We start from the raw sequence: 15,158 nt of genomic DNA, 5'->3' as shown, positions 1-15,158 counted from the left end.
GGGGTCACCAAGCCCCTCGGCCCTTCAACTCCAAGCGAGGGTCTTCTCTTCCATGGGCTGTGTAGCAGGGACAAAACTCACTTCACCACGTCACACCATGGAGTGTAAGACCCCCATGAAGGTCCCTTCCCCAGGGGATTCACCCCTGAGTCAGAACATCTCGGGTAGTTTTCAGTTGAAGGCCTTTGCCTCAAAAGTTCTATCTGGCGCCCAACATGGGGCTCGAACCCATGACCCTCCATCAGCAGCAACCAATATCCTCCTTCAGAATGGCTGAGATACAGTGCAGCGGCCGAACTCAAGCACTAACTCTCTTCTTCAATCTGACAGAAAGGAGCTGCTGCTGGCAAATCCAAGCAAGGAACACTTTTGTAAGTCAGTGTGAGATTTTTTTTTTAATTTTTTTTCTCTCCCCACAAGCTACTTCATAGTCCTCTCTCTTCAAATAGTTGAGATCTTGTAAGCTGTTAAAGGCACTGACATTTCCCTTAACTACTTTAAACTCAGGATGTGCAATAACATTGGAAATCTTTATAATATTCATACCAAAAAGCATTACTAGCTACAGCTACTGCTGCACCGTTACACTTTCTGGGTAAGAGTTCATAAAAATTTGCAAGTTTGTGGGAAAGAGACAAGAGACCCTCACTTCCTTCATCCTCTCAGCACTAAACCCTTTGATTTTGTGGGAGTCAGAGTCTGGAGCCATAATGAAGCACAGGGAGCAACACTTTACGGTACAGTGAGACATCAGTATCCCTTTCTTCTTCACCACTTGAATGATGCTGGTGCTCACTAATATTGTATATGTTTGGACTTGTGATGCTAGGTTTGTATCAGTGCACTCCTATTACTAGTGACAGCACTTGCAGAAACCAGCTATTCTTACTCTACACACATGGCAGAAGCGATGTGCCACTTTCTTTTCTCTAATTAAGAATTTCACAATCCTTTTTGAAGTAGATTCTCCTCACAGTTTGAGAAACACTGTTCTAAATCAATTAACAATGCCCAAGGGTCCAGATTTAGGTCTGAAAGTTCTCCTTAAAAGAAACAAAGCCTTATTGGTGTTCTTTTAATATGCAGTGAAGTACAATGTTCCAAGTCCCTTAAAATGATGATCTTACTTCATGAGGATCAGCATGGCCAAGTCAGATATGGCAATGCACTTTCTGAGCCCTTTCTAATAAAGAATAGTGTGAAACAAGGCTGCGTTCTCGCTCCAACCCTATTCACAATCTTTTTCAGCATGATACTCCAAAGGGCCATGGCAGACCTCGATGATCAGGACGGTATCTACATTCGATACCGTACTGATGGAAGCCTTTTCAACCTAAGGCGACTGAAGGCCCACATCAAGACTTTAAACCATCTTGTCCGGGAGCTGCTTTATGCTGATGACGCCGCCCTTGTCACTCACACAGAAGCAGCTCTGCAGCGTTTAACATCCTGCTTTGCAGATGCTGCTGAGCTCTTTGGGCTGGAAGTCAGCTTAAAGAAGACAGAAGTTCTCTATCAGCCTGCACCTCAGGAAGTCTTCCATCATCCCCATATCACCATTGGCCAATCAGAGCTCAAATCAGTCCAGCAGTTTAATTACCTAGGTAGCCTCATCTCCTCGGATGGTAAGATTGACGGAGAGATAGAAAACAGGTTAGCAAAGGCATATAGTGCCTTCAGAAAGCTTCATAAAAGAGTTTGGCGAAATAAACACCCGAAGAAAAGTACAAAGATCAGTGTTTACAGAACCATTGTGCTGTCTACTCTTTTATATGGATCTGAATCATGGGTCATTTACCCACACCACCTGTGTCTCCTAGAACACTTCCATCAACGCTGTCTCCGCACAATCCTAAACATCCACTGGTCAGATTATGTGACTAATATGTCTGTTCTAGAACAAGCAGCAATCACAAGTATTGAGGCCATGTTACTGAGAACACAGCTCCGTTGGCCAGGGCACGTCTCAAGGATAAAGGACCACCACCTCCCTAAAATCTTGCTCTATGGTGAACTTGCCACTGGCTACTGCATGAGAGGAGCTGCGAAGAAAAGATACAAGGACTCCCTGAAACAACATCTCAGCCTTGGCCATATCGATCAACATAACTGGTCTACTCTGGCCTCCAATCAGGAGGTCTGGAGACACACCATCTATAACGCTGCTGCTTCCTTTGAGAACGCACGCAGGATGACTCTCGAGGAGAAAAGACAATGCAGAAAGAATCGTGTCTTGCAGAATTTACCACCTAAGGAGTCTTTCTGCTGTGCCTTTTGCAACCGGACTTGTCTATTTCGCATTGGCCTTTTTAGCCACCAGCGCACTTGTAACAAATCTGGGTAGAGCCCTTCCCAGATCTTCGTTCGCGAAGCCCAGCCATGATGATGATGAAGTACAATAACTTCTATAAAGAAATAAAAAACAACCAGAAGAGATAACTTGAAAGACACTCTTGAAAGATAAAATTGCTGACTAAATCTAAACATTAGAAAGAACATAAATGTAAAGCAGCCTGTGGTTCCTCCCATGTGCTGCACTTGTATTAACATGAAATTATCATATGATAATTTTGTCCACTGTAACAGGTTTGTGCTTTGAAAAGAAAACACAGGTTTTTTTTTTTTGCTAGTATAAAGATTCATATCTGCTAATTTAATCTATGTTTAATGACCTTATAGATAAAATTAAACCTGGAGGAAGAGACTGTATGGCCAAGTGTAATCATAAACTGTTCCTTTCTGTAGAAACAGTTGTTTATCTCCAATGCTGAGGAAGTTCATCCCAGTGCTTAGACAAATCAGGTTTTATTACAACTTGTGTTAACATACAAGAGTGGATTTAAATGGGATAAGCCAAAATAGATATTGTCCTCAAATATCCATTTTATGCCTCTCATGGAAGCTGATTCCCCTGCAGCAGGAACAGTGAAACTGTAAATCTACAAAGTATTCAGGTAACCTAAAACTAGCACTGGCTTACCTAAAATAATCTGTGCTGTAAAAAAACCCCAACAGCTAAGAATGAGTTATACATAATGGGTACAAATTAAAGCATGCAATTTTTCATGTGAACACAAGAAATAACATCCTCTTATGAAATGGCTATTTCCAGGACAAATAAAGAGAAGACGGAATAGACTAGCCAGCATCCTGGTTCACCTGTACAGAGCCTGTGCAGCCTTACTTTTAACATCTTCGAGAATAATTAGCCAGAAGACTGGGAGAAAAAGACAACAGACAGTCAGCATCTACCATTCACTTCTTCCCCAGACTGCATCCCTAAAAAGTCCACAATAAGATCTGGATGCAAATTCAGACACCAACTCATTTCTATTCCTCCCTTTACACAACAGGAAGACTTCAGAGTGAAAGATCATCCCTATACCCAGGTCTTAAAGTCGTAATCAAATCTTTTCATTAAAAATTAATTTAGACCACAGTTTTAATACTGCTAGTACAGATTTATGGAGGGGGGAAGAGTCTAGATGCTATTTTTCAAATTTATAATTGAGGAAAATGGTGGAAGTGGGAAGGAAACCAAATTTAAAAAAAAAACAAACAAAAAACCAAACCAAAACAAGTAGTGTAGAAGAGAGTAACTGTATTCAATCAGCTCTCTCAAGGAGAAAGCACAAAAGTACATAAGCTTGCACATGATTTAAAATCAGTTTTAATGCATACAGGCATCAGCCAGCTGCTAGGTTTACTGCAACTTAATTAGTCCCCACCTGGCAAGAGAGAGAGAGAGTAATAAACAATAGGCAGTTTTGCCCTCCTTGTTTAAAGCAACTTTCCAGGAAAAAAAAGCAGTTGTAAAACCCTGACATCAAATAGTACATGGCAATGAATGAGCAGAAAACCAACCTTTTTTCTCATTCACTGGAAGCAGGCACAGGTTCCAAAAGGCACTTAATTATATATTAGTTTTTCTGGCATAGAATCTCTCTAACTGAGACTAATTTTGTATGATTAAAGTTAAAGCCATCATTTATGGACCCAGACTGACAAACCTATAGATATTTAGTGGAAAGCCTCAACTTGAAAAAGCCCTGTGCCTCCTGAAGTCCAGATTGTCAGAAGCCATGCATCTGAAGAGGAGGTTTTTAATGTAAAATTTAATAACATTTGGTGGAAAAAATACTCATGAGTTCTTTTCAGGCCCAACATCTTCCACTATCCCACTGTCAATTGCTCAGGTTTCACGGTGACATTTCCTCACTTTGAAAATATTCTCTTCATTGCTAAGCAAAACATGCATATACACAGCAGGTAAATTGGGATAAAGTGCAACAGAATATAAATAAGTGCTTCCAAGTATATGCAACAAGCAACCCAAAAAAACTCCCAGATTTTCTTCTGATCTCTTATATGGCATTTGTACTTCAATTTCTGGAATACCCTTAGTACCCTGAAAGATAAAGAAGTTGCATCATGCAAGGTGAGGGGTTTTTGTTGTTCCTTTAGAAATTATAATATAGTGCTGTTCTTTTAAATATTGTTTTTCTTCTTGGTAAGGGATCAGAGAGGGAGGAAACTGGTATGGTAAAGCTTTTAGAATTTTCTGAATATATGTTAAGTGGTGGCTAAATAAGCAGATCCCACCTGGGAGACAGGCACTGGCTGCAGTGTCTGGTCAATGGGTAAGTCATTTCTCTTTTCTGCCTTCCTTTTCTCTCTTCCCCTTTATCATCTCTGACAGCTAGCCATCTGAGGTATGAATCATCTCCTCCACTACAGTTCTTCAACTGAATAGATGTTTTAAGGGAAACAGATTGGGGAAAAGTTAGCATTAAGTGAATCAAAAGCAGAGCTGTGTGCTTAGAAGCATGTATCACCCTATATGTTTTCAGGGTTCATTCCCACATTGTTCCTAACCTTGAAAAGGTAAATGTGTTTGTGTGTGTGGGCAGTAGGAAGGCATGTTTCTTTCCCATCATTCCATGTCAGAAAGGTGAGGGATGTCACCCTCAAACTTCATTCCTTCATTTCCCTTTGCATCAGGAGAAGGCTGCTGTTAGTCTTCTGCCTTTCAAACTTGCTCTCACTCTTCCTCCTCCTCCCCATAAAGTGGCTTGCAGACAACTTGCAGGTTGTGTTGAACAGTTCTACCCAATATACATCAGTACTGATCTTTCTTGTCTCCTCTAAGTCTTACATAATAAAAGTAAAATGAAGGTTTCAGGAAAGTAAGCTAATATTTCAGATAAGGTACGAGGGTTTTATGAGAGTTCCTTTAAGCTATTTTGTAAATTAAAACCAATCACTTTGGTATTATTTTGCTGCTGTTTGGAAGGAGACTGCATAATATTTGTTCAGTTTTGTTCCCACTGTACTTGGTTCATCATGACTAACATGCCTCTTTTCCTGAACACAGTGTGCAGTGTCTACCATTTGCTATATAAGAAGGAAAAAGCAAAACATTCCTCACTCCAGAAGGCAAAAGATTTCTACCTTGCCTACTGAAAAATTTCAGCAAATGAAAATGGAAAACCTTGGCAGGTCAAAAAATCAAACTACAAAGTTTGATTTCACTTGGCAACTCCCTTTTCCTCTAATGGGGCTTTCAGACTGCTAAAAATTGGACTGCTGTTATTCCAGCTCTCCTCTAGTTCCATGATTCTCCAAATTTCACACAGGAATTTCCCAGGCATGTGCCACAAAATAGTTAACTATAAGTGAAACTGATTGCACTGCATGAAGAAATTATGAACCCATTACAGTAAAGCATTTTCAGTGTGAATTCAAATGCTCTCCTCTCCAATAGAACTTTATAATAGACTAAGTCCCCAGACACACTAGGGCCTAAAACACATTATGAAATGCTTTTTTTAACTCAGAATAATATTTACAGAAGTAATAATAATTCTAAACAGGTAACGCTGTAGGGTTTCAAAATGTTATCGGTAAGCTGTTAAATATTAAAGAGGTTCCTTTTAATACACTTGCCACAAAAAAATCTCAGCCAAGTCCAGAATATAAAACACAGCACTTGTATAACTTGACTTGGTTTGTTTCCCCCCCACATCTAATTTCCTAAAAAGAGTTTTTAATTCAAAATTTTGAATTTGTTAACTTCTGTACACTGAATATAATCAGTCTATGGGACCATTGCATTAGAACTAATCAGCTAAATAGAATAACCCCTCAGATTTCTGTATGGAACAGCAAAGATTCTCCTGCTCACTGTGCACTACTACTGAAGTTCCAAAATCTGCACTTGCTGCAGCCATTCAGTATGATTCTACTCCAAATGCAAAGCACTGACTAGAAATTTGAAGACTTTCCACCCAGAGGTAACAACATTACCACAATTTTACAGTTGAACAAACTAAGGCACAAAAGTGTTAAGTGGGTCACGCAAGCAGAAAATGCCTTATTTAAGCAGCTGTTCTAAAAGAAAAAGTAAATTAAGAAACCAGCTAAACACATCAAAACCATTAAGTAGTAAGAGGAAGAGGGTTACATCCCTTACAAAAAATGCCTTCCACCCCACATGCACTCACAGAAAAAATACTTGTGCATGGAAGGAAACAGAAAAGCAGAGACATAAACATGCAGAGACGAGCTTATTTATGCACGGGGGCAGCTGAACACACGTACACAGGCACTTACTTGATCTATTTCCATTAACTTGGGGTAGGCACCTGGCCACTCGATCGCCACCTTCACTATATCAGCAGGAGGGGGCATCGCGACGCTGCTGTTCACCGGAGCCAGTACAACTGGACACTAAATACTGCAGAGAGTCTCTCTCATTCACACCTGCAGGGAGGAAAAAAAAAAAAAGAAGAATACGGCAGTTCAGACAGAACTCCAGTGCTGCAACTTCAGTCTCCTACATTACCCCTGGCTGGGCAGGTGAATGAAAATGTATGTGTGTATGTATGTGCAAGAGTGGAAGAATGGCAGATATTAGAGAAGCAAACACAGGACACAATGCCACGACACACTGCACAGCTCGACAGTCTGTTAGAAAGATGGCTGAAGCACTGAAATGTACGGTGAATAATAGGCATGCATTAGATTTAAATAGAAAAACTATTTTTAAATATTATTTAATATGCTGGTGGGGAAAAGTGACAAACTAGAGGAAGCTCCTGTTACAGTGTCACTCCTGGAGTCCCAGGGAATGTGACCAAATCAGTTAACGCTGGTGCTCCAGGCAAAGAGATTGCCCAGGAAGTTATGGCCAGGAAACACTGTTTCTTTTAACTATAGCAATGATCTTCTGGGTGTTCACAAATAGATCACTGCACTATAGCAACCAGTATGTCAGGAAGAAGGCAGAACACACAGCAGTTTCCACATATATATACACAGACACATCCTCACCTAACGGATCCAGAGATACCCATATATAAATATTTCTCTGTGGTACATCTCAGACACGTGAATACACAAGGATATAGTATGCATTCACAGTGATATAATCAGCTACATAAGACGTCATAATTCTGCAATAATATAAGTATCTACAGGATCTCATGTCAAATTGTGCAGGCTGTGAATCTGGGGGAAGGAGAGGAAAGGGGAAGAACTAAATCCTCAGGTTTTGCAGAATTTAAGTTCTGTCTCTTTTGATTCACCGAGTTCTGTCTCCTTTGACTCATCAAAGTTTGTAACCTCACAACAACAACAGCGAATGTCTTTCAAGAGGGTGTAGCACCTCGCTGGGCTTGCAAACAAACCTGCACCCCTCTCCCAGCTCAGTGGTAGCAGGACACTCTCTCTAGTAGCAAAGCTCTGCAATTCTCAGACACAGCAACCCATGCACCCTGCTGCAGACAGGGAGGTTCCTGCTTGCTTTGCGTAGCCCTCCATGCCAACCGTGGTGCTTCCCGCATACTCTGCTGAGACCCAGCAAAGTGCCATCACATATGACAAAACAGCAGAATCTGCAGAAATCCCCAGAGGCGCAGCCCCGCTTCCTCTTAGCAGAAAAAGAGAAGGAAGTGGTGAAAGCACGGACACATGCTTGCACATAGACCCTTTGAAAAAGCTAAGGCAAGGAGAGGAGCTGGCTGAGTATTCCAGACATCCAAAAGCCACAAACAGGTACAGGTAAGAAAAGGCTCTGACCACCTTCAGTTGCTGCTTCAACTAACCCAGTGTAACAACCTTTATTCAAGTGCAGAAGCATGAACTTCTGTCTGAACATCAGCCTGAACAAAATCATGAAATCATCCCTTTATGAAGAAATGTTGTACCTTTGTCTCATACTACTTTTCGAAGTTGGAGTTCATCCAGCCTTCACATATACGGCTCTGCATTTCCTTTTTTCTTGCATGCCTCTGGTCTGCTCTGAAAAGACTCGGTCGTCTGAGTCTGCAAGCCCTGCTACATTCTACATAGGGTTCTTAGCACATACTATAAAAGCAATTTGTGAACTTTAACACTCCAGCAATTTATTTCCAACAATGGCAGTTCTGACGCTGACAGGATCGCACATCACCACAAAGCAAAGCACAAGGCAGTAAATAAGACAATGGATGGTCTATAAATAAGACTGGATTGCAGGAAGTGCCTTGAAAGACTAAACAATGTGATTAAGAAACACTGTGATATTGTCTACATTTGGTAGATGTTTCAGGAACCAGGAATAAACACAATTAAAGCATGCAGCTGGCTTGCTGGTCATTAAGAAGAGACAGACACTTACTTTTGGCTGTCTTTTACACTGTAGAGCCTTAGATGATGCAAAGCTCTCACCATTTCTCCCCTGACAAATCACGCACCCACCATTTCCAGATCCCACCAGTAGTCCCCTCGCTGCACAAAACACTGCCTCAGCCAACCACCAGAAAAAAGTATTTTTGGTCATCTGGTTTTTACCATGTTCAAGTCTAACAGCTTCCCAGAGGTGGTACAACATGGAAGAAGGGAGGAAAAGAGAGATTTGTTGGCAGCAATGGGCTGTTAATCCACCTTGACAGTCAATTGAAACAGACTTTGGCATCTTCTGCTCCCAAACTCACAGTGATGCTGTTTCCCACCTCCTCAGCAGTGCAATCCTTGGTAGTCTCAGTCTGCTGTCATTTCGGTATTAAACCACCTGCAGCTGTCTGACTTAATGCCTGACCAACAGGTTTCTCCCTGCATTCCTTGGCTTGGCACTCCATCCCTGGCAGCAAGGATGCTGGAAGCCTCTGCCAGGGCCTGAGTTTACTGGTCACAACACAAAAGGGCAGCAGCAGCTCCTGCCAGACAAACTTGACTGAGGATAGCTTCAGATGAGTAAGCCCTTATTTTCAACAAGTTTTATTTCCCCCCATCATGTTTCTTCTACAGTTTTAATGAAAAAAATCATCTGTAGGCCACATAACCTAACGAGATAGAAGGAAGACCTATAAAAAACAGAGAATCCACCTAGTGCATGGGCAAAGAGTTTCTTTTGACTAGGAAGACAGGGAATCAGTCTGAAGCACTGTCATCTCTCACTGCAAGAGACAAAGAAAAGTTATCTTGCAACCCAATGCCTTCCCTTGGAGGTTCACTAACTCCAAAGCTCACAATAAATGCTGGAAAAAAAACACTGATTCATGATCACTGGCCATAAATACAAAACCAAAACAACATTACACAGCAATAAATTTGCAGAAAACTTCCATTTTCCCATACAAATGAGGGCATTAACCCTCATTTTACTTTAGTGAATTGTGGGCAATCTTAACAAGTTATGTAGGAGGAAAGGTTTAAGAAAGAAGAGTCAAGGTAGGTTGATGGTAAGTTAGTCAAATTCAGCTATGGAAAATAAGCATGTACATTCCAAAGCAAGGCACAAGAGAAGTCTGCCACAGCATGCAGAAGACAATTTCAGTGTGACTAGTTTTAACGTAGGCTAGCACAGATCTCCTACATAATTATAATTATTACTACATGTATGCTTATACAGTCATAAAACACAGAGCTAAGTGACAGATCTTTAACTAATACAAATGGGTGTACTTCCACTTTTTCCACCAGAAAACCAACTCAAAGATAACAATGTGGTCTGAATGCTGAAAAGCAGATAAAATCATTACTTTCTTTCTGTTTCTCTGTGGACATCTTAGTCAAATGAGCTGACTTTTTCTGTCTTAGTTCATAATCTTATGAATCCAATGTAGGATCCAAAAGATAATTTAGTTTCCTTCTACCTATGTAGCAATGCCAGAAGCAAATATTCTTTTTGGGTTTTTTAAGGCCAAAATAGATGTTTAGCTGTCATCACAAAATTATTATTGCAAAGAAAATTCTGCAATTCAAAATTACCTACTATTCATGCAGGTGCTGACAATTCAAAATTACCCACTATTTATGCCAGTGGTACACAGTGTGCTAGACACTGCCCACTAAAATAAGGAAGGCACACACCCTGGTGTGATATGCTTCCAATTTAGTAAGCAATTTTCATTACAAGAATGAAGAACTAGAACTGATTTCAATAGCTTTTCGTTATGCCAGCAGCAGGCAAGCAGTAAAAAGGATAGGGATGTCACTAAAGGGTCTAGTTATGGAGTTTTCTCAAGTGCAATTCCTTTTTCTCTCCCAGTGGGAACTGAGAAGCACTGACATGTAAGAGCAACTTTGCAACTCATTTTTAAAATATTTATTTTCAAGGCAGAATTTGAAGGCAAGAGGATGCATACGCAGGCACAAGTGTATGAAGGGGAGGAAAGGGTCTGAGAAAAAGGAAGGCAAATTCCCATTGTTTTCCCTAATGCATGCAAGGAGCTGTAACCAGGAGGGTGTTTAAACAACTTACATGCTCAAAAGCACACTATTTTATAATTTGAGGGAAAAAAAACCCACAATCAAAACATGTCTACCACTTTCTTCCATCATGTGGTATTGCAGAACTATGACAGATCAGCCTATTAAAGTGCAAATTTGGTGATTTATTGTTATTACCACATATACTATATATATGCATTTCAACTATGCTATGAAGTGTTTGCGGTGGTCTACTAAGTCAGAGTAACAAACAGTGAAGCTGGAGATCAAAGTATATTAGATTTAATGTAAAAATGTATCAGCACAGACATGCAAGCTCTCAATTTACCTGCCTGGCTCTGAGGGATTCATTCAGCACAAAATATATAGAATTTTCCTTTTCTACCTATGCATTGCATGGGGAAAACAGGATTTTATTCGTGTATGAAATTAGTTCTCAGTGGAAATCTTCCTTTTTCTGTTTTTTTCTTTAAACTTGTTTTGCAATTTCCTTGGCACTTTCCATACAAAGATCTCAAAGTACTTTAAATAATTTAAAGCTATCAGAGCACGTCTCTTAAGAAATAAACTCTATTCTTACTCTTCAGACAGGAGAAAAATGCAAAGCTCACAGGAGATATGTGACTTGCAGCTCTACAAATATATGAAAACAGAAGCCTAAAACAGCTTATTTCTTCTTTTACAGAAGAGATGTAATATTCAAAGAGCAGGCCAGGTCATTTCATGAGCAGCTTGAGTAAGAAAATTAATGATCAAAAAGCAACCGAAGGAACACCAAGCGCACTTGAGAATTTAATAAAACAAAGCACGTGTTTCTCCTTCCTGGACAAAAGGCAGCATACATAGGAATCACCTGGAGCTGGCACAGATTTCCCCCCCCACCTCGCCCTGCCCCCCTCACAGGCAGATTTTTCCACAGCGTTTCCTCAAGGCGAAGGGAAGTGAGGGCAATAATGGTGACAGGACAAAGCAGGGCACAGCAGGTGCTGGCAGGGAGCTGAGCCCTCAGCTGGGCATGCAGGGTCCCACAGCAGGAGGAGAGGCACGGGTCCCTCCGCTCAGCACCTTACGTAAGTAACCACTTCTTGTCAAACCTCATCAGCTTCCTCCCCTCAGCTCCCGCGGCCCCAGCAAACAGAAACTAAGTGGCAAGTTCAGCTGGAAGGTCCCTCGGGGACCAAGTCTGATTAACGATTTTAGAAAGATAATCCACTGCTGGATTAATATCCCCCAAGAGAGTTATTTTTGGAGTTAAACTGCATGACTGAACAGCTGAGTCTAAGGAGATGTAAACATGCTCTACCATCTCTGCAAGAAATAAAAACAGGGCACAGAAGCCAGGGGGTTGGATGTACACTTTGTGTACATAAAAAGGCTTTCATGCTGCCTTTTTCCCTTTTGTTGCCCGTTCAGCGCTATTCACCCCTCAACTAGACAGAAGTCAAAGGCCCAGCAGACCCACGTCAATAAAATCTACAGATGCTCTGACACAAATGGAAGATAAAGCTGTACAGGAGCTATGAGCTGTGCTCTAGTAAGAGATGGAAAAAATGCAGTGATCTCAGAGAGCAGGCAACCCAGGGGGCTGCTACCCCCTCTGCAGCAGCCACCAACACTGCAGGAAAACATGACTTTACTCAACAGACTTCCATTGTTCAGAGTGGTCCATCAGCTTCCCAACAGGATTATTTTTTTGATGTTGAACCCTCAACCTGCTGATCAATAATGCATCATTAGCTCAGGAAAGCACCATTTAATATTATTAAAAAATGAACTTTGAATCCTTCAAGTTTAAATACAACACTTTTCCTCTCCAAAATACCTGGAAACCAAATATTGGAGGAGATTTTAGGAATATGGTAGTAAAATGTACAGAACAGAACAGTTTTTGCCACTGGTAAAGCTGTTCTGGAAGCAGAGCTAATAATCATGTGGTTGTCACCTATCTCACTCCCATATACCCATAACCTTTCTTCACAATTTCATTCTAAGCATTTTCTCTTTCCCGCAGTCATCTTGTTCCTCTTCTTAGGAAGCATTTTATGTGATTAAGGCTGTACTGTCATTGACAGGCGAGCCCACTCTCAAAAAAAGTACTCTTCAAAACTAGAGAGCAAAAAAGCCTTTAACGGGTGCTCCAAAAGAAAAGGTGGAAGAAAACACAATGGACTGCATGTACTGAGAATATAAGCAAGCAGACTGTCTGGTCTTGCTTCTAAAGCACATATTGAAGCATACCAGAAAAATCCAGGTACTTTAACTTGTACTCCCCTGCTTCTAGGAAGATCATTCTCCTTTTACTAAGGAACTTTTAGTTACATGTCTATAATTCAGAAGAGGACTGAAAACTTAGTTTTCATTATTCAAGTTTTTATTTGAACCTCTGTGGGAATTTAATTAACACTCATATACCATACAGAAAGATGCTATGTTCACTAAAGACCTTTATATGTGAGGTCTTTGAACTACAGATAAGGAAATTATCAAACTCAAGTATTCAAAAGACAATTCCAGCTAAAAGAAATTATTATTGTTGTTGTTGTTGCTGCTGTTTTTGTTATAATAAACTAACTCACAAAACACCCAACACAAAACCAAAATGCACCAACACAACCCCCACACCAAAAGCCCAGAAGCAAAAGAGCTAAGGCTTCACAAAAAAGTGCATGATTTTTCAAAGATGCTGAGTACCTACCTAGCATATGAAATCTGAAGACCATGGTAGGTATCAAGTATAGAAACAAAATTAAATGCTACTCTGAATACCAACATTAGAATCTACTTAAACTTTTCACAGTTTATCAGGGCTTGCTGCTTCATTTGATGTTTCTCATCACTGGGTTGTACTCCAAATGTTTCTAAACTGAAGCAAGCATCAAAAAATATCCCTTAAAATCCAGCTGAATAAAATTTTCTTTTCCTACCTCTAAAGGTAGCCTCACACAACCTGACAGGTAGGAGTGAAGTAATGGGGAAGAGATGAAGCCTCAATTTCAGCCAGTAGTGCTGCTCTTCTTAAGAGTTGTAAGGAAAGAATTAAAGATTTCAGCATAGAAGTTGGAGAGCAGAAAGAATGAAAGAAGGAAATTGACACAGTGAAACAACAAAATAAAGCAATGCAAAATATTACTGCTCAAAAGGCTGGAGACAATTTTTTGGGGGATGAAGGGAAAGGGGTGGTGCTTTTTAATGTTTAAGCTAAGCACACTCCAAAGGAGTCAAATGTAACTGGAAACGGAATAGGTTTATTACAGGGTAGTTGAAAATAGCTGAAAAGAAACAGAGAAAGTTCATCAAAAGTGCTTGAATTTTGAATAAAATTCAATTAAGGATTGTAAAGAAATAACAAAAACTCACAGTCCTCTTTTTTACTACTGGCATGATCTGGCTATGGTACTTTGTACTTTCCTGGCATTTGTATAAGTCAGTGGGCTAGAAGGGACACACAAAAGAGCATCTTGAGTCAAGATGGTAACACTTTACTACCTTGCTTCAGCAGAGGCTGAATCAAGAAAATGATGACCAGCTATATCCCAAAGGATAACAGACACAAGAAGATAAGCTCAAAGTTAGAAAAAGCCCTAAACTTCCTGCTGGAAGGAAGATGAAGCAGCAGTATAAAAAACAAAGAGAATTTTTTACCTATCAGTGCTTACTTACAGAGGAGCTAATGGTACTGCCAGGAAGTTAGTCATCAAATGGAGGAAGAAAAGGCAACAGAGACGGTGAGCGCTAGAGGAAATAACAAGTGAACTGATGGCTTAGACAGGATGTCGAAGGTTGAAACAAACAGAATTATTTTCTAAAGTAACCATTCTGCATAGAAAAACCCCATGGAAAAGAGCCATATTGCTATTCCACAGTAAATAAGCAGAGGCTAATGTTCATTATAAGTAAGAGAAACAGTAAAAGAAAGGGTGGATATCACTTACAAACCTGAGGAGGGCACAAAAATTTTGAAGACACCAGCCTTTTGTCAGGTACTGATACTGCTCTTCAAAGATGAGCAGTTTTGGCTGTCATAATTTAAGAAGGATGATAAAGCTCCTAGAAAGCATCCAAAGGGGGCCACGAAGATGGTTAAGGGTCTAGAGGGGAATTCATATGAGGAGCAGCTGAGGTCACTTGGCTTGTTGAGCCTGGAGGAGGCTGAGGGGAGACCTCATTATCATAGTCAGCAGCTTCCTCACAAAGGGAAGAGGAGGGCAGGTAGTGATCTCTTCCTTCTGGGGACCAGTGACAGGGCCTGAGGGCACAGCATGAAGCTGAGTCAGGAGAGGTTTTTATGTTGGAGATTGGGAAAAGGTTCTGCGCCCTGGAACAGGCTTCCCAGGGAAGTGGTCAGCACCAAGCCTGTCTGAGTTCAAGAAGTGTTTGGGCAATGCTTTCAGGCACATGGTGTGACTCTTGGGGTGTCCTGTGCTGAGCCAGGAGTTGGACTCAAT

At 40.7% G+C, this 15,158-nt stretch overlaps 1 protein-coding gene across 1 annotated transcript in view; it reads right to left on the bottom strand.

The window, feature by feature from the left end:
• Positions 1-15,158, bottom strand: part of ELMO1 (engulfment and cell motility 1) — a 314,729-nt gene that overhangs the window by 256,259 nt on the left and 43,312 nt on the right. Inside the window, exon 3 of the mRNA XM_018075779.2 lies at positions 6,613-6,762. Coding sequence (XP_017931268.1) covers positions 6,613-6,690 — 78 coding nt within the window. The 5' untranslated portion in view covers positions 6,691-6,762. The remainder of the gene's footprint in view (positions 1-6,612; positions 6,763-15,158) is intronic.

Source organism: Manacus vitellinus, unplaced genomic scaffold (genome assembly GCF_001715985.3).
Source record: "Manacus vitellinus isolate BGI_N305 unplaced genomic scaffold, ASM171598v3 scaffold_3_pilon, whole genome shotgun sequence".
In the NCBI taxonomy this organism is placed as follows: Eukaryota; Metazoa; Chordata; class Aves; order Passeriformes; family Pipridae; genus Manacus; species Manacus vitellinus.
Note: the sequence above shows the minus strand (reverse complement) of the source record. Positions and strands in the feature narration are given on the sequence as shown.